Raw genomic sequence first — 21183 nt, forward strand, 5'->3', positions numbered from 1 at the left:
TAAAAATGTAGCCTATATGATTCAACAAAGAAATGCTGCTTGTTTTTAGTCTGTGCTGTGTGTTATTACTGGTAATCCCTCTCTGCATCACATACTTATCATTACCTCCACATTGGCTGAAATTTGACAGTTCAGACTAGAAGCTGTAATTCCTTCAGTAATAAGTAAAAGGCAATAGAGGAAACCTTAGCAATCACTAATGATGGTACAACTCGCTTTCATAAAACATGGACAGCATGGTTTCTGTTCTGATTTTCTGCTGACTACCCATCCCAGATGGCAGAGTGAATTTTGATAAGATAAACTGGGATCTCCCTGCCATATAAATTTGTACTTGGACCACCACTTTACCATGACTGGAATAAATGTGTCTGGGACATGGGGTCCCCCCCCGCATAGCCACTTACTAGGCTTACAGCTTTTCTTCCTCTTCCTTCTTTTCTACTTCTCTTTCACGTAATATTTCTAGGTTATGGGGTTTTTTTTAATAAGATTTAATTGGGTCTCAACCCCCTTACCTGGGAAGGGAGACTAAGGAAAAGTATGATGATGGACACAATGAGAACTGTTGTAAATGGTGGCGTCACATTGGTCTAAAATACTAGACTTCTAGTAGAATAGAAACTGTATCTCTACCAGTGTGCTATGGAGATGTTGTGTTAATAAAACTATTTTTTTCATTTACATTAGCTATATATTTTCGAAAATATGGAGATTTACACTGTGTCACCAAGATTCTGTAAACATAATTTTGTTGCTTCTACTTCAGTATCCAGACTATGTTGTATTGCTTTAACTGCAGCAGAAAAAAGTGAGGGCAGATACTAGATTTGCTGACGTGTATCTGGAGGGAACAAAATAACATTTCTTCCACATTGAAAGTGATGTAACATTATTTTGCTTCCTCTGTGTAATGAGACACTTAGCTAACAGGTGGGAAGTCTCACTTTTGTCATTCACTGCATGTGCTGCTAGTAATACGGAGTCATGTCAGAGCTTATTTAGCTTCAAAGAGTTGCTGCCCATGAAGACTGAGATTGAGCTCTGCAGTCACTTTTGCAGTAGTTGTTTTCTTATTCCAGGTCACAAACCTGCGCAATGTCCTTTTGTCTCTTTTGGTCAGTTGACCATGTCGACAGTGGGTATGCTTATCAGACAACATTTTCCTGGAAACTGTGTATGCCTCCATAACCTTTGATACTGTACATCGCAACACCACAAATAAATTCACAACTTCAGTCACAGAGGCACCAGCTAAGAAGCTAAGTAAGCTCTGACATGACTCTGTATTACTAGCAGCATGCACACTGAATTACGAAAATGAGCCTTCCCGCCTGTTAGCTAGGTGTCTCATCACACAGTGGAAGCAAAATAATGGCACATCACTTCCATTTTCAACATGAAATATGTCACTTTCACACCTGCAAATCATGTAGTGTTTCAAAGTTTTTTTTGTCCAACCAGTTTATCTGTGAAAGGGCCCTAATACAATGTATTCTCTCTAGTGTAATATAAATTAGTTGTTGTAATATGTTTATATCAAAGAAAAACACACATTTTGTACTGAACATTTGTTTAATTGTAAACAATATGTCATGTTGCTTATCTTTCCAACATTCTTGTCCTCACCAGTCTTTTTTAATACATGTTCCTACATTTCAGCATTTTTCCAAATTTAAAATTGCTGATCTACATTTTACACAGAGTTGTACAGCCTGTTGCTTTAAACATCTTTGAGTTTAAAGAGTGATTTTTATTGCAAAGTAATGACTTGTACATAACCATTCTATCCATGTATTGTATTTCTTTGGTCCTCAATGTAATTCAAGTATAGGTTTTTTTGTTTTTTTTTGTAGATCTAAGAGGATAATGATGCATAATCTTACTTACTGAGCATACGAGCTAAGAATCCAAAATAGCCTAAAAGAACTTGATGCACAAAGCTAAAGCACTTTTTTTTACACCTCATTAAAACAAACTGCAGTGGAAATTAAACCATTGTTTACATCATTAAAACAAACCTCCCTTTAAACCTTTCTTTGAAAGTGTTCTTTAGGATTGTCTGAATTTTCTTCTGCTTAAATTTCCAATGCATGAAAAAAGTTATGCTATATACTTGAGGTCTATATTGGACACTCATGCTGTGTTTTAATTAAATTTGCAGACAAAGTAAAGCATTATTACCATTGAGAATACAGTCATGGCCGAAATTGTTGGCACCCTTGATATTTCTCCAGGAAATCATGTATTTCTCACGAAACGTATTGCATTAACACATGTTTTGCTATACACATGTTTATTCCCTTTGTGTGTATTGGGACAAAACAAAAAAAGGGAGGAAAGAAAGCAAATTCGACATAATGTCACACAAACCTCCAAAAATGGGCTGGACAAAAGTATTGGCACCCTTTCACAACTGCGGATAAATAAGAATGTTACAAGCATGTGATGCTCCTGTAAACTCACCTGGGGCAAGTAACAGGTGTGGGCAATATAGAAATCACACCTGAAAGCAGATAAAAAGGAGAGACGTTCACTTAACCTTTGCATTGTGTGTCTGTCTGTGCCACACTAAGCATGGACAACAGAAAGAGGAGACGAGAACTGTCTGAGGACCTGAGAACCAAAATTGTGGCAAAATATCAACAATCTCAAGGTTACAAGTCCATCTCCAGAGAACTAGATTTGCCTTTGTCCACAGTGCGCAACATTATCAAGAAGTTTGCAACCCATGGCACTGTAGCTAATCTCCCTGGTCGTGGACGGATGAGGAAAATTGATGAAAGATTGCAACGCAGAATAGTCCGGATGGTGGATAAGCAGCCCCAAACATGTTCCAAAGACATTCAAGCTGTCCTGCAGGCTCAGGGAGCATCAGTGTCAGCGCGAACTATCCGTCGACATTTAAATGAAATGAAACGCTATGGCAGGAGACCCAGGAGGACCCCACTGCTGACACAGAGACATAAAAAAGCAAGACTACAGTTTGCCAAAATGTACTTGAGTAAGCCAAAAGCCTTCTGGGAAAACGTCTTGTGGACAGATGAGACCAAGATAGAGCTTTTCGGTAAAGCACATCATTCTACTGTTTACCGAAAACGGAATGAGGCCTACAAAGAACAAAACACAGTACCTACGGTAAAATATGGTGGAGGTTCAATGATGTTTTGGGGTTGTTTTGCTGCCTCTGGCACTGGGTGCCTTGACTGTGTGCAAGGCATCATGAAATCTGAGGATTACCAAAGGATTTTGGGTCGCACTGTAGGGCCCAGTGTCAGAAAGCTGGGTTTGCGTCCAAGATCCTGGGTCTTCCAGCAGGACAATGACCCCAAACATACGTCAAAAAGCACTCAGAAATGGATGGCAAAGAAGCGCTGGAGAGTTCTGAAGTGGCCAGCAATGAGCCCAGATCTAAATCCCATTGAACACCTGTGGAGAGATCTTAAAATTGCTGTTGGGAAAAGGTGTCCTTCCAATAAGAGAGACCTGGAGCTGTTTGCAAAGGAAGAGTGGTCCAAAATTCCGGGTGAGAGGTGTCAGAAGCTTATTGATGGTTATAGGAAGCGACTGATTTCAGTTATGTTTTCCAAAGGGTGTGCAACCAAATATTAAGTTAAGGGTGCCAATACTTTTGTCCAGCCCATTTTTGGGGTTTTGTGTGACATTATGTCATATTTGCTTTTCTGCCTCTGTTTTATATTTGTTCCAATACATACAAAGGGAATAAACATGTGTATAGCAAAACATGTGTTAATGCAATACCTTTTTTGTGTGAAATACTTGATTTTCAGGAAAAATATCAAGGGTGCCAACAATTTCGGCCATGACTGTATTTTATTGCAAATGTATTGTCTGTAGGCACTTTTTTTTTTGCTCTTTGTGTTCCACAACATACCTTTCAGATTTGATTCTGCTAGCGCAAACAGGGGACCCAATATAAATAATGATGAGGTCACTTCTATTATACTTTTAAAATTTTCACTGTTCTCTTAAGACAGGCTTATACAGCTAGATCTTTCATCAGCAAGGACAAAAGACTTGACTATTGTTATATCCCAATTGATCAGAGAGCTTCAAGCAGCACTGTCATCCCTTCTAGCATAGCAGAGCATCACAGTATAGGCTCAAACAGCAGTAATCTTCTGGCAGGGTTACATATATTGGTGAATAAGGTAGCTTCCTATTTTTTAAGTCTTGTTAGTGTTTACCTTTGATGTATTATGTTCAGGACTAAAAGTAAAAGTGCCACAGTACTGGTGGAAGTTTTACTGTCAACAGCACGTTATAAAGAAATCTAAATAGTAGCAGGAACCTATATGTTTTACTTATTATTACAGAACACTACCCCATCTTGGATTTTTTAAAGACTTTATATAAATAATTAAACAAGATGTAAACATCAGTTCAAGATTGGAGACTTTCTAAAATGTTAAAATAGATTTGCTTTTAAATGATTATTTGAGAATGTGTATAGTTCGTGTCATATGTTGTCAATATAAATGTGTGATGACTAATAATTATTAGTGTTCGTATGGAAACAGGAGTACACCAAGTCAATGCAAAACTCCTTTAATCCAACCAACTTGGTTCTCCAGAGAAAGACAATTATTGGATTCCAAAACCGATTACAAAATCCAGTAGAGTATTTGTGAATAGTACAATGAGCAGCATCGTTCAGAGTCCCATTCAAAACACTTAGTCCATTTCTGTCATAGCAAGCATAGAAACACTACACCATCCAGCATATATGTCCAATTTATAATATGCACCTAGGTAGCTCCCATGTGTGCAATAATGTGTACTACATTCTAGACCCATGCTTCTGTAATAAAGTTGCTGCAGCAATCCAAAAATCTTTTCTTGTTATACAGTTTCTTTCCCCCATCTACTGACATGTAAAGACAGCTGATTGGTTGTTCAAACACTTTTGATCTTAACATGAAAAGAATCTACTTGCATCTTACTGAAAACAATTAAGGTCAGCTACAGTGTTTATGACCCTTATTGCTTACTACCATAAACAGCTGCCCATTTGACCAATTAACATTTTTAGAATTAGCAAAGGAATAGCCTACCAGTTATATCAATCTTGATGACTTCTCTTTTATATTTCAATATTTTTATTGAGAAACAAGCATATAAATGCATAAAACAAGATGGCAAACAAAAAGTCCACCTACATGGTGGAACGAGATATAGAATCAGATCATAACACTGATAGGCACACAAAAAGATTATCGAAAGGGGGCATTACAAATACACACAGAGAGTGCCATAACCATCAAGACATACAGGTTTCATAAATCAATAAACAGAAATTGAACCGAACGAATGAGCCAAAAGTGACAGAAATAATTCAGCGAATAAAGTAGAAAAAGAGAGAAGAAAGAGAGAAAAGAAGAAGGAAATTACTCCTAAGGGAAAGGAAGAAAATAAGAGGGGGGGGGGGGTCAGCTGCAAGACTCTCACGATACAGTAATGTAATTAATTCAAGGCTCCCAAGTCCTCTCAAATCTGGACATATCGTCATTGACAATACTCGTCAGTTTATCGTTAACCATTATCCGGTTAAGTTTTTGTTTCACCCTATCTAGCGGGATCAAGGGTTGTTTCCAACTTCTAGCTATGGTAATGCGAGCCGCCAGTAATAGGTATAAAATTAGTTTAGTCGATTTTTTGGGGACGACAGAGAGTAGTATATTGAACAAAGCCACTTCTGGCGATCTACGAATACTAACTCCTGTTACTGAGTAAATAAAATTGAATATGCGGATCCAGAACCTACTCACAACTGGACATTTCCACCAAACATGGAACATGGTACCCTTTTGACCACAGCGTCGGAAACAGCTAGATGACACGGAAGGATACATTATGGCTAGGCGAGTAGGAACCAACTACCATTGAAGTAGCGTTTTATAGTTGGATTCAACAAGATCAGTGTTAATCGAGATTTTTGATAGAGTATGATCCGCATTCCGCCATGTATCTAAATGACTTCTCTTTTAATGAGTAAATGTGCATATGCACGTACACTATATTGCCAAAAGTATTGGGACACCCCTCCAAATCATTGGATTCAGGTGTTCCAATCACCTCCATGGCCACAGGTTTATAAAATCAAACACCTAGACATGCAGAATGCTTCTACAAACATTTGGGAAAAAATGGGTTGCTCACAGGAGCTCAGTGAATTCAAGTGTGGTACTGTGATAGGTTTTCACCTGCAAGTCCATCCGTGAAATTTCCTTGCTACTAAATATTCCACAGTCAACTTTTAGTGGTATTATAACAAAGTGGAAGTAACTGGGAACAACAGCAACTCAGCCACAAAGTGGTAGGCCACGTAAAATGACAGAGCGGGGTCAGCGCATGCTGAAGCACAGAAGTCGCCAACGGTCTACAGAGTCAATAGCTAAAGAACTCCAAACTTCGTGTGGCCTTCAGATTAGCACAACGACAGTGCGTAGAGAGTTTCATGGAATGGGTTTCCATGGTCGGGCAGATGCATCCAAGCCTTACATTGCCAAGTGCAATGCGATGCAGTGCTTTAAAGCACGCTGCCACTGGACTCTGGAGCAGTGGTGACATGTTCTGTGGAGTGACCAATCATGCTTTTCTGTCTGGCAATCCGATGGACATGTCTGGGTTTGGCGGTTGCCAGGAGAACGGTACTTGCCTGACTGTATTGTGCCAAGTGTAAAGTTTGGTGGAGAGGGGATTATGGTGTGGGGTTGTTTTTCAGGGGTTGGGCTTGGCCCTTTAGTTCCACTGAAGGGAACTATTAAGGCGTCAGCAAACCAAGAAATTTTGGACAATTTCATGCTCCCAAGTTTGTGGGAACAGTTTGGAGATGGCCCCTTCCTGTTCCAACATGACTGTGCACCAGTGCACAAAGCAGGGTCCATAAAGACATGGATGAGCGAGTTTGGGGTGGAGGAACTTGACTGGCTTGCACAGAATCCGGACCTCAACCGGATAGAACACCTTTGGGATGAATCAGAGCGGAGAATGAGAGCCAGGCCTTCTCGTTCGACATCAGTGCCTGACCTCACAAATGCGCTTCTGGAAGAATGGTCAAACATTCCCATAGACTCACTCCTAAACTTTGTGGACAGCCTTCCCAGAAGAGTTGAAGCTTTTATAGCTGCAAAGGGTGGGACAACTCAATATTGAACCCTATGGACTAAGACTCGGATGCCATTAAATATATATATATATATATATATATATATATATATATATATATATGAATAATATACATACCCTACATCATGCACTATCATCAAACACTATCTTTCCCATTGTTTACAGCTGCAGTGTTTTCACCCTTCCCTATTCACTCCTAAGTTGGGCTGCAGGTCATCATGTTATTGCTCAGTGCCAGCACATTTCAGTATACAGTAGTCGCTTCACTGTGATTTTCAGCCACTGCTGGAGCAAGCAGATAACCCCATTAACTTCATGCAAAGAAGATGTGCAGGGAGAGAACCATGAACAAAATAAAGGGACAACTGTTTTTAAAAAAATGCAGTCCTATTTTAATTACAGTGTTGTGCCAAATGAAGTGCTATTTTGAGAGCATCAACCTTTAACTAGTGATGCACGGAAATGAAAATTCTGGTGCCGAAACAGAAAATTCAGGCTGCACTTGGCCGAAAACCGAAATGGACAGTTTTAAAAAATTAATATATTTTTCAACCGCAATTTTTTTGCAAAAAAATACACTTTACTGATTTAAAAAAAAAACACAATATATACCCCAATTTTTTCATAAAATATGAAAGATGATGTTACGCCGAGTAAATAGATACCCAACATGTCATGCTTTAAAATTGCGCACGCTCATGGAATGACGTCAAACTATGGTACTTAAAAATCTCCATGGGTGATGCTTTAAAAGTTTCTACAGGTTACCAGTGTAAAGTTACAGAGGAGGTCTAGTGCTTGAATTATTGCTCTTACATTCGTGGCAATGCCTCATGTGCGTAGTTTGAACACCGTTTACATATGTGGGCGTGGCCTACCTATGCATTCACCACTACGTGTGAGCAAAGGGAGATGGGGGCACTTTAAGCTTTTTGTTTTTTTACTGTTCCTTTAAAAAAAATGTTTTAATCACTTTTAGTCCTATCAAAAGGAATGCATGCATCCCTTGTCATAGAAATAAGTAGTGACAGGTCCTCTACAATGTAAAACATTAGATCAATAAAGTATTGATCTAGTGCTTAAAAAAAAATGTCCTTGTTTACAAGGCTTGGAACCAGAAGTGACGTCGCTCTGGTCCTCCAAGGACATAGAGGTGAGTGGAGGCCATCTTTCCTTCACTTATCTCTATGCCCAGCGTTGGGATTGTTTGGTGGTTTCTCAGGTAAGGCTGAGAACCACCGAGCTGCAGCGGGGAGGGGCAGGGTTATTTTTGGCACCTGTATCTGTGCTTATTGTCATATCGGCCAAAGGCCAATAGGGGTGTTTTTGACCGAAATTTCCGTGCATCCTTACCCTTAACTATACTTATTGCCTAAATAGTTTACCTTGCCATTTCATAGTGCAATGAATTTATTCCTGATTAAATTGTGTTCTTATAAGTGGTAAATGACAGTACAGAAAAAAATGTTTTATATGTTTTTGACTTGTTTATTAATTTGATAGAGAAGTGATGTGATGCAAAACTTAGTAACACATAACTACCAATTATTTTGGGGTTTTATTGGGGGGGCAGGTACCAAAAGAAGTAAAGATTCTTAGTTCCTTAGATGGTACTTTAAGTGAATTTAAACTATGGCTAGCATTGCTCTTTGAATCACCTAGCTTACATGTACAGATTTTATATTTCTTATATACTGTATATATCTTATTGATTTATTTATGTATTTATTTATTTTGAAGGTAATGGTTTTTGTTCATGCCAGAAACTCCACTGTGCGGACAGCCATGGCCTTGAGGGAGCTAGCAAAAAACAATGGGCACATTTTATATTTTTTGCCAAACCAAGGATCTGACTATGGCCATGCTGAAAAACAGGTAAGAGCTGAATACTACTCCTTCAATTTGACCTTCTCCTCAAACTTGTTAGACCTGTAAAATATGTTCACAAGACAAAAACATGCGTTTGTTACTGTTAACACTTTAACTCTTTCAGATTGTAGAGAAGCATTAAAGATTTCCACAAGCTCTTCATTTTTTTTTTTTCCTGCTGGTTTGTTGAGCTAAATGTGCTTTCATTTGAGATGTTGCAATTAGCATGGGGCTTCATGCCCTACTTAGTGCCACTTGTATCTCTACTCTGATTAAAGATTGAGTGTATTTCCTTATCGTTTCTGCCAGTTTAGCCATATAAGCATGTTAATTCAGAATTGCAAATTTAGTGGATTTTTTTTTAACTATTTCAACACCTTCATCTGTTCTTCTTGTTTAGTGTTCTGGTGTTCATTGTTCTTTCAGGCAACTGAAGACATAAATTAAATATTTAAATGTAATTGAATTAATATTTTCAAAGGGACAGTCTATTCTAAGCTGACATTTCATCTATGGGTATATACATGCAAGCTGTCTATCAGTGTTTTATATTGGTTGAGGAATCGGCAATGCATCTTTGCTCACATATCCACCTACCTGCTTCATGTTATGAAACGGGTGCCATTCTTTGTGTCTGATTTCACATTTATTTTGAATCACTAAATTGCAGCTAGAGGAGGCAGTTCTTTCTCATTCTGCAACAGCAAAAGCAAGACTCCATGGCAATAGGGTTCATATGTAGAACTTCTGACTGGATAATCCCATGATGGCCTCAAGATATTCTAAAATATAGTAAAAAGCAATGGGTGAGCTAGCTCATCTAACCAGTTATGGATTAATTACACAATGGGATTAGATCTGACATGGATTTAAGACACATTGATTGAACTGGATCTTGTGCAGAGTTATAGTATTTTAAACTTATTCATATGATGGTGGCAGATAATATAAAAATAAATAATAGCAACAATAGTAATTTCAAACATAGGTTGTATTTATATTCTACCACCAGTGTATAGTCCCTTATGTGGAATTCTGGTACCAGTGCTCTTCCTTTTTCTGCACCACTTAGTGCACTTATAGACACAGTGATGTTGATTTGCTTTGACAGAAAAAATCTGGAAGCCAATCTTTTTTGCAGAGCTGCCTCAGATTTTTGCACTCTCCAGTTTTAGTAAATCAACCCCAGTACCTTCTCCTGTGCAAGATCTTTTCTCCAGTTTAATTTAGTTTAAAACCAAACATGTTACAGGTCTATTTTTTTTTGTAGCAGCAAGTGTTTTTGTTTTTTTTTGGTTTTTTTCATGCCAAGTATATCTCTTTGCCATCCACAAATATTTGCCTGAGTTAAGCAGACGGGTTTCTCCATATTTGATCCTAACTGCCCAGCACTTCATTTTTTATTTTTTTCATTCAGCCATTGCTGCAGTGAACAAGCAAACTCTATTCTTTTTTTGTCAGTAATCTATAAACCACTGCATGTGCAGAATTCTCAAATGCACCCACTGCAGGCTTTATGACGTCTCTTGTAAAAATCCTGTAACAGCTTCAGGGCTTGTTTGGCTATTTTTATTTATTTAAAAAAATATATATATAAATAATTGACTTTCAGGGATTTATTCAAAGCAAACAGGATTTGGAAGTTCAGTTGTCTTTCCCCAACTGTGTGCAGACATTATCTATCTGCCCCTCAGACCTAGCAGGGCTAATTTATTTGGCCTTGGTGTCCGTGAAAAAGGTGTTTTCATTGCATTGTGGGATGCTAGACAAACCTTAAGTGCTTACTTTCAAAAAAGTTAGCCATTTCATATAATATATGCCTTGGAATGGTGGGCATATTTTAAGCAACATAGGAGTACATTTGTCCACATGGTTTTATGGTAACATCCTTTGGTGCTGATAGTTACAATTTGACATGTTTTATCTATGCTAGCCTGATGGCAGGTTTACTCTATAGTTAAAATAAAAAAAAAAATAGGAAAGAAAAATAATTTAAATTTGTAAAGTATGTTGGAAGACAAGAATATTGTCATGATTGTTATGCCTTAGAGAATGCATTGCTGAAGCAGGTAATTGCATTCAGTGCATGAGAAGCTTCTAAGCGTCCATGTCTTTAATTTAGTTATTTCCCATGAGAAATTGCAGGTTTTCACTTAGAAAGAAAACATGATCAGTACATGAAAATATATGCATAATTCCAGGTCTGTGGTTTTATGCATTTTGGGAAAATAATATTTTAATTTTGGCCTTTTCAGTTGGAAAATAGTTTTCATTTTTATCCATTAGCTGTGCAATTAGTGTTGAAACTAAGCTGCATACATTTCAGCTTCATATTTATTCCTAGCAAATTAAAACCTTCCTTTTTTACATCATTACACATGTCGAGTAAGTTTTGTAAAACTGCCTGTCAAAACTATGGATCTCATATTCATGTTTAGTCTATTTGTAAATACAAATTTTCATGATAGGAAAAAGACAATAGGGAAAACCTATTTTATTTCAGCCAAATGTGGTGGTGGTACGCCATAGCTTCAAATGAACAATGTGTTTGACATTGTGTTTATTTTTCCTTGAAAATGTTCATGTACATTCCTAGGCTGGGTCAAACATGATGGAATATGGTCTTTTTGGCTGTGCAGGCTAAGATTACAAAACTGTAGTAGTAGAAATACAAGCCAAGAGTTTAGCTGGCCATAGAACCACCTATCGTCACCTTTAACATCAGATGGAATTCCCTTGTGTAGTGAATCATATTTTACTTAATTCACATTAAAGGTTACATAGTCTTTCTGAAAAAAGACAAAAGTCCAACCAGTTCAACCATTTAAAAAAAAAAAAAATAATAATAATCCTACACCCACAGGTTAAGCTCACCATTCTACAAAAAAAAATGTGCATTTGTTATTTTTTGTAGTAGGAGCCTGGAAAGCATTGCACTAGCAATCAGCAGATCGGTGGTGCCATGCAGGTCTCCTTCAGACTGTCAGTGCATCTGCCTGCTTGTACATCCCGTAGTCATTAAACTGCCACAGCACTGTGGTAGTTCATTGAGAGCTACAAGCTGACAGCTAAGGCTGATGGGACTTGTAGTCCATTAATGCACAGAACACTGTGAATGAATGACATGACCATGTGGGTGGAGCCCCACATGGCCGCACCGTTTTTAATAAGTGACAGCTAGTATGGGGAACTTCTTACTGTGCTTCTGTCTGTGGGGCGAGGAGAGATCGGGTGGCAGGATCGGGAACAGGTTACATGTTCCACCCTTAAAATGGTTAGAACATGTAATATGTTCCCAAAGGTCAACCTGTGCTTTAATAAAACTCTGAGAATCATGACTTGCTAGGTTTACAGTTGTAAAGTTACAACATTTGTATCTATTTTAATGCATAGTTTACTCTGTGCTAGACATATTTTCATACACAGTCAAAAGCAGCACTTTTTTATATAAAGTGGGAATTGGCCCAAAAATCACACTGTGTATCTGAAGTACTTGTTTGGCAACATTAGCGCTTACAGGGAAAATGTATTTTGTGTCCAGGAAAGCTGGAAGTCCCTAACACAGAGAGGTCCCTATTTTGTTTAGCACCTAGGTTTCTCACTAAAAATCACAATAATATGAGATGCTGGTGGAGTCTTAAAGTGATTCTAAATGCTTATTTTTTATAAAGAAAAAATAACAAACATACCTATACTTACCTGCTTTGCGCAGTGGTTTTGCACAGAGCAGCCTGGATCCCCCTCTTCTTGGGTCTCCCACAGACTCTCCTGGACCCTCCCTCCTGTCTGGTGCCCCCACAGAAAGCAATTTGCTATGGGGGCATCTGCAGCTTCGTGTGTCCATTGACCCCGTGGCTTGGCCCTGTCCCGCTCTGACAGTTAACTCCCTACATAGTTTAAGGTTAACCCACTTCTCCAATTTCATTGAGTGGCCCCGTGTCTTCTTAAAGTGTTACCAAAGTAAATAAATAACATGTTCTTCACCTGCTCTGTGCTGCAGTATTGCACAGAGCAACCCAGATCCTCCTCTTCTTGGGTCCCCCGCCGGTGAGCTAACGGTTTTAGCTTTAGTATCACTTTAAGCTCCCTGAAAGTGCTTTTTTTTTTCTCTCTCTACACTAGAATCGTTGTTGAGGCGTTTGTAGTTTTTACTCAGAACTGAGGTCCTCCAGTCCCCTTATTAGTTTTGTCGCCCTTCTCTGAACTCTCTCCAGTTCCAGCACATCCTTCCTGAGGATTGGTAAATAGAACTGGATGGCATATTCAACATGTGTCTAGACCAGAGTTTTAAAAAGTAGCAGGATCATTGTTCTATCTCTTGAGTAAATACCCTTTTTATTACATGCTGATATTCTGTTAGCTTTGCCTGCTGCAGCTTGGCATTGCATGCCATTGCTCAGCCTATGATCTACTAGGACCTCCAAAACTTTTTTTGTCCTGGTTTCCCCCCAGAAGTTCTCTCCCTAGCTAGTACTTTATGTTCATCTTTTTAGCCCCCAAGTACATTACTTTACATTTTTTTTACATTAAAACTAATTTTCCATGTAGTTGCCCACCCTTTATTTTTAAGTCTTCATGTAAAGTTTCTATATCCTGCTGTGATGTTATTGCCTTGCTTAGCTTTTTATCATCAGCATACACCAAGATTGAGCTATTTATACCAACGTCTATATCATTAATGAAAACATAATTGGTCCCAGGGCAGAGTCTTGGGGTACCCTACTTAACCCACCAGACCATTTTGTGTACACACTATTTATTACCATCCTTTGGATGTACCCTTGTAAACAGTTTTCTAATCAGGTACATACCCTATGGTCCATGCCAACAGACCTCAATTTGTAAATTAAGCTTTTATGGGGGAGAGTATTGAATGTATACCTATAAATGTAGCGCTCCCTAATACCACAATAGTAAATAAATATATGATTCCATCTGTGATAACATACACCATAAATTCAAAATTAAATATAACAAAGTGACAGTGATTAAAAATCAAACATTCAAATTGTGATTATTAGCAAAGTATTCTTAATAATAGTCCCATCAATCAATAAACAGTCCAATAATAGTGATAAAGTGATTCATAAATCATCAATTGGTAACTTTCCGTGAATCCTCCAACCAGTAAAAATGTGCGCTCACCTCCTTCTATGCCTATAAAATAGGCTATATACTCTTGTGGTTCACAAAACCTGGAACCTGCCAGAATAGTTGCAGTATAGAATGGATGTGAGGTCCTTTCCTATGGATGACAAGGCTAACCCCTTGTTTGCTGGATATTCCTGCAGGGATTAATCCCTCCTTCAGCTGTTAGAGATCACTTGCTTTACTCCTCTTTATTCGTTCCTCAGCAATAAAGAGAAATTGGAGACATAGTGCTTTATCCTTAAAACAAAGTGCTTTATTCCCAAAATCAATCTATATTACACTCACATTTAAAATAGATTAAAAATGCTATGTGTCATTAAAGCCTCTGTTGGCCGCCAAGGCACGTACTTGTCATCTGCTGTCTGCTCTCTCTGGTGCCGAGTGACGTTGTAGCCCCACCCCTACGTGTTATGCCATAGGTCACGTGGCTTCATCAGGGGGTTATGATAGGACAGTCACTGCACTGATGCTGGTTTATATACACTATCACCGCCATTTTCCTGGAGATTCCTTGGGAACGGCCATGTTTTTGGGGGCAGATCCAGCTATTCACTTCTCAAGTTTTGACACATTGTTTCAACTTACCCAATAACTAGCAAGTAACTATGTTACACTTGGACAGAGAGATACATTAGCATGATATTGCGGCCCACACAGGCTTAAAGGCACCCTTTTAAATACCCTTTATTAATAAAATTATATAGTTAACCTACACATGATTACATACCAGAAAGAGTATTGAATGCCTTTACAAAATCCAGACATACCACATCCACAGGCCTTCCCATATCTATATGGCAGCTCACTTCCTCGTAGAATGTTGACAGATTGGTTTGGCAAGAACTATCTTTCTTGAATCTATGCTGATTACAAATAACTGTCATGGGAAATTGTTGAATTTCCACATTAATCGGAAAAAGTTGGAGGCCCTAAACCTAACCATACTGAGGTTGGTGCTGTCGAGTCTCCAGAACAGTTTTCAGTTTAGGTGGACTCCATCCCATATCAAGTACATAGATATTTTACTCCCCAGAGACCTTTCTAAACTTTATTCACTAAACTCTTCTCCCCTGATCCCAAATTTCCAGACTGAATTGAAGACCTGGTCCACCCACAGTTTTTCTTGGATTGCCAAATGTAATGTTAATAACGTTTGTGTGTGTAGGTCTGCTGGTTAGTTCAATGAAGAAGGTTAAAATAGTAAAAATGAAAAGACAAGAGTAGAACAAAAAATGTATTTAGATGAGAGGAAAACAAAAATAGACAATTTTGGTCAGGACTAGGTGTGAGAGAGAGAAGGGATAGGGTTAAATCTTGAATGTTGTTTTAAGGGAAGTTCAGCCAGAAATATTTTTAATTACCCTCAAAAACCTCTGTGATTTTTACATTTTTAAATTATATTGTGACTTTGATTGGAATCCAAATTATTATTATTATTAATAATAATAAATATATATTGTTTTATTCGTTTTGTTTCACTTCTGGAAACAACATAGTATACGTCTAAATATAGTTTCTAATTCATGTAGCTGACCTTTATAAAAAAAGAAAAAAATATATCAAAATTATAGCTCAGCATTTAAAAGTGACTGATGAATAGAGCTTGTCTGGTGTGCTGTGAAAATATATCCTTGTGTTCCACCAGGTATTTATCATAGTAAAGTATAGAAAACAATGGAAAGATTTATTAGGCAGCGTCATTCTACTGTTTTGTGTGTTAGCTATTGCTGCATGCATTAGTTTGGACTGAATCCAAACATCTGTTCTTAAATAAAATTCTCCATTGTTTGAGACAAATACTGTGAATGTTAATTTGTGGATATGATTTGTATATTCGTAATTGAAAATAAGAAGCATGAAGCTGAAAGTTTACAAGCAAATGCTAATGTTAGGCACTGTTGTGTTCCTGCCCTGTGCTTGTTACTGCAGCTACCCAGCATCACAGCATGGACCACTACATTCACTCTGTTCAACATGATTAGCACTGATTTTTTTTTTTTCCCTTAGATATTTTTCAGACTGTTTTTTTGTGATTTTGGTGTTCATCTGTTTTCCATGTATTTTTGTCTTTTTTTGCTACCCATAATATATGTGTTTTATTATTTATTACAAGTTTTTATATAGTGCTGACAATTTATGTAGTAATTTAGATTGTGCAGTCGCATTAGTCCCTGTGCTCAAGAATCCTATTTAAGGTACCTACCTCACTTGTATACATATAAATATTAGGGTCAATTTAGATAGGAGCCAAGCAATCAAATATGTGTGGGAGGAAACCCAACCAAGGACAGGGAGAACATGCAAAGGTAGTCTCCTGGTTGAGATTCAAACTGAGAACCCTAGTGCAGCAAAGCAGGAATGCTACCTACTTAGTCGCTGTGCTTAGTGATAGGCTCCTTGAATATTTGTTGTGTTGTAGAAGCTGTAAAGCTGGACATAGATGTTTTTTGTTTTTTTGCTCAGCCAGCAGGAATGTCCCCTGCCGGAATATTGTATTCTGTCAGCAGCTTTCACTGCTGCCAGAATACACTGGTCAGAGACTGCAGCTTATTGGCTGCAGCTGCTGATCGAAAAAATGTTGTCTGGCATGTTGATTTGACAGAAATCAATTTAACGATTGACTTCTGTCAAAAAGCCCTAGGTCTGTTTTAATGCAACACCTCTCCTTTCATCTTTTGATGCTTTATTAGAAGCAATAAAGAAACTCTAATCTGTGAATCAATTTAGTTACAGCTTGCTCAAGGCTAAGGACTCCCTGCCCCCATTTGACAGCAATGGGTCAATCACCAGCACAGTTACATTAGAGAGAGAGGAGTGAGTCACATGCTCTTTCAAATGCAAAATCACAAGGTAATGTATGTGCTGCTAAAGAGGGACAATAAAGTGGACTTGTTGATTAGAGATGAGCATGGGATCAGTTGACTGAACATATCAAGTGTTTGGATGCCAAATCAGAACCCCACTGAAGTTAATAGGAACTGAATCTGTCAACTCACTTTTCTCTATGCTTAAGGCCCCTTTCACACAAAGTTTCTATCAGGTCACCCTGTCCGGTTTTTCGGTGAACTTGATTGGAACCTCCACTCTCCTTCATGGAGTGGTGGGTGTAAACGGACATTTGTTTACACACACCGACATCCAATCTGATCCCCTAAAAACAGATGGACAGGGATCCGTTCCCCTTCCATCCAGTGGATCAGATGGCAATCGGGTATAAACGGACAGTCTGTGTACAGCCGACCACCCATAGAGGAGAGCAGGCTGTGTTCGTGCCCACTCTGCATAAACGGAGCGGACACAGACCTGTCATTCCCCTGCTTAGCGATGATCATCAGACAGGTCCCCTGTTGAGCAAGTGGATCGCAGCTGGAGTTTGCCCCGTGGGAAAGAGGCCTAAGGCTAACAGCTAACAGATTGGCAAAGATGTGCATTGAAGGGAGTGGGGGTGGCTGGGTAAAGCAACTTTTTTTTTTTTCCGACCATTTTGCAGGGAACATAATGTATTTTACAGCATTAAAATGCAGTGTTCCTTAGGGGGAAAAAAAGGTTACTTGGGGACAGTAAAAGAAGGGGAGGATCAGAGAAGACAGGATCAAACAGCCTATTTACACAATGCGGAAGATTAGCCCCTTAGGTTCCACCAGTGAGTATAACAAGTATGTTTTGCTGCATATACAGAGTGATTTTACTGTTGTAGGTTTAGTAACACTTTAGGCTTGCACTTTTACTCTTCTTCAAACTTTGATATAATGCTTTGCTATTCTTATACACAATTAATCTGTTTTATAAGAAAAAGCCCGAAGAAATGCAAGCAGCTGTAAATATCAGTAATTGAGTAGCCACCCTACTTTCTGTTCAATTTTTTCAGAAAGAATCCCAGTGCTGCGTTTGACAACAGATCTGTATTAGCAGACCCAAGAAATTATATTTATTTCCCTGTGTCTAATTTATATAACTGTGAGTGTACCTAAAGTATGCCTTGCGTGGTATCATAAACTCATGACCATAAATTAATTGAATTTTATAAACGAGCTTTTGAAGTTTTTCCTCAGGATCAGAGCTGTGCTAAAAACCTAATAGTATATTTTTTATTTTCTTGGGCTAGCATATTTGGCATAGCCCATAAGTATTTATTTTATAATTGTAGTACACACCCTTATAAGCTGAGCTCTAAAATAATTACAACATGGAATGTCGAAAATGTAGTGCTGAAGGAACTGTGAGGCACAGTTAGGCTCATTGGAGTTTTTTAGTTATACCAACTGTCACAAAACTGCTGCGCATGAGCCATGGATGATGAACAAGACCAATTTTTGAACCCTAGTTTCTATGATGCAGTGTACTTTGCTGAGTGCCCTGATTGATATATATATATATATATATATTTATATTTTATATATATATATATATATATCTTTTTGCAGTTCACTGCTGCTATTTGTGTAACCTCTCTCTGATATATCGTACTTTAGCTTCCTTTGTCTTTTCTCAATGATCATGTAACAAAGAATAAATTGTCAGTAACAATGATAAGAAGTAGCAAGTCCAGCTGTTTAACCCCTTCACTGCTGATTTTTGCACACGTGTTAATATATTCATTTTGAGCCTAAAGATTGGTTAAATGTCCAAACAGTATTTATTTTCTGAAGTAGAGAACCTGAAGAATAAAATTATTGTGGTTCCATTTTTTTTTAATGCTACATAATAGTAGCATAGGGGTTTATCAAGTGCAGGTTTTCAGTAGAAAATTATTTAACGTTAAAGTGCTTGTAAACCCTTTACATATACCCAGTGAAGTGACTAGCCTCAGATAATGCACAGAGATGAAACAAACACACCTGCATAAGTTGTACTTCTTTATCTTCAGCCTTCTCTTCTAAACAGCTGTTCAAAGTGCAGAAATGATACAGCTTGTCTGAACTTTCAGAAACAGGGTTGGGGAGCTGAAATTGCACTCTGCAGAGCTCAGTAAGAGCTGATGGGAGAGAAGGGGCACACCCCCTTCATACAGTACACTGGAACAGAGCTGAGGCTGCCAGTTACAGACTGTATGCTGAAGTTTTCTCCCCTGTTGCCTTTTTATCTTTTGATGTCAGGAAAACTTGTCAGAAGTGACTCACGCATATAGCAGAAGAAAAAGGCAGCAGACATAACTGACATTTAGTTCTCTGGATTGAAAAGTACACACTATAGAAGGATATGTTTTGTTCATATTTCATGTCTGAGGTTTACCACTGCTTTTAATGAAAAAAAAAAAACAATATTTTACCCATTTTTTAGTAAAATATAAAAGATGAGGTTGTGCCGAGTAAATAGATACCTAACATGTCAAGTCTTATAATTGTAGATTCCGTGTGTCTTTGTGCGGTCCATCTGAAAGCCAACAGGTGGCTTATGACATATACATGCATTCAAGGCTGCTGTAGCAGCTGGAAGTGTGAATGCCCCCAGCTGCTGCTGACATATGACATATGTTGGTGGCAGTAAAAGGGTTAATGAGTGCAATAATATGTTAATTCTTTATTGGTCTGCTCTCTTTTATATTCACATATACAACCTCTTTAAGATGAGACTGGCAGGTTAAACAAGTATAGAAAAAAAATCTTCCCAAATTGCAGGCACTGTACATGTCAAAAATCAAAACATTTTTAAATGTATTTTTTAAAACAGTAGGGAAGGACTGCACCCCTGCTACGTTTCCTGGGTTTTGCCACCTGTGGGGAGATTTACTTTTCAAGAATAGTCTTTTCAAAAGTGTGGGAAATACTCTTATACGTTGTCTTCTGAACAAGTGCCCCTTTTGAAAGACTTCCTTTTTATTACTGTTTTGTTGACAGCTCTTTTTTTTTTTCTCTAACTTCCAGTCTGGGTGACAATAATTACTAGGAAAAAGTGGGAGGGTGAATTTTCTCAGTGAGAAAACAGACAGCAATAACATTTCCCACTCTTTCAGAATTACATACAAAATGTTTATCTTTACATATATTGTAAATCTTCAAATCATTTTCTGGATGGAAGGAGCACTATGTCTTTTTTACTTGTTTTTAGTGTCTAAATCCCTAAACCAAAAACTGCTGCACCAGGTTGATAGTACATGTGTGCGAAGTGCACTCACTTCTACTCTGAGCTCAGCCACTGCAGCTAATGAAGGAGAGAGCCCATGCACTCAGCATTAATGGCCCAGAGTGGCCATTAGGAGATCCACAATTGTAGCATCCAGCATGTCCTGCAAAAGGCAGGACAGTAGGGGATAGAGGGGCTAGTGCTTTCCAGCTGCATGCGTATGCAGGGCCTATAGTGTTGTACTGCATGGGTTAAGTCTTGTTTACGGTGGGGGTTACTGTGGGTTGCGGTGCATCCACCTGAATCACATTCTGTTGCAGGGTATATAGGGGGTGGAAGTTTTCCCAGGTAATGGTCGTTATGTCCCTCTAGAGGACAGATTCAAAGGATTCTTTTCAAATCTGTTTGTGGTGCAAAAGCCTAGTGGATATTTGTTCTATAGCGGACATAAAATCCCTAAGTAAGTATCTTCACATACCAAAGTTTCATAAGGAATCCACTTGGTCAGTTATTGCCACTTTGAGACAGGAAAACCACTTAGATATCCAAGATGCTTGTCTACATATTACAATTTACTACACTTCACAGTAGGAGACAAACAATTCCAGTTTCTCGCATTGCCATTTGACCTATTCTCTGTACCAAGAATATTCACACAGGTACTTGCACCTCTTATTGCCCTCTTAAAAACTCAGGACATTTAGGTAATAGAGTACCTAGATAATCTTTGTCTGAAGGACTATTTTCTCCTTCAACTATCTGCAAACATGCAAAAAACTAATCAGATGTTTCAGGCATTTGGGTGTTTAACTTTCAAAAGTCTGCACTCCAATCTTCTGTTTTACTGGAATACTTCACACACTGCCCAGACCAAAGCCTTTTTTCAGAAAACGTCTGTCTCTAAAATCTCATGCTCAGATCTTAAGATCAAAGAGGCTTCCATTGGTTCTC

General features: G+C 38.3%; 1 protein-coding gene across 1 annotated transcript in view; it reads left to right on the forward strand.

Annotated features, from left to right (window-relative positions):
• The window catches only part of ASCC3 (activating signal cointegrator 1 complex subunit 3), a 915848-nt gene that overhangs the window by 471592 nt on the left and 423073 nt on the right, over positions 1-21183 (forward strand). The window contains exon 13 of the mRNA XM_089665174.1: positions 8890-9024. Coding sequence (XP_089521300.1) covers positions 8890-9024 — 135 coding nt within the window. The remainder of the gene's footprint in view (positions 1-8889; positions 9025-21183) is intronic.

This window comes from Staurois parvus, unplaced genomic scaffold (assembly GCF_062004578.1).
Source record: "Staurois parvus isolate SC_StPar_1 unplaced genomic scaffold, SC_StPar_1.0 ptg000048l, whole genome shotgun sequence".
NCBI lineage: Eukaryota > Metazoa > Chordata > Amphibia > Anura > Ranidae > Staurois > Staurois parvus.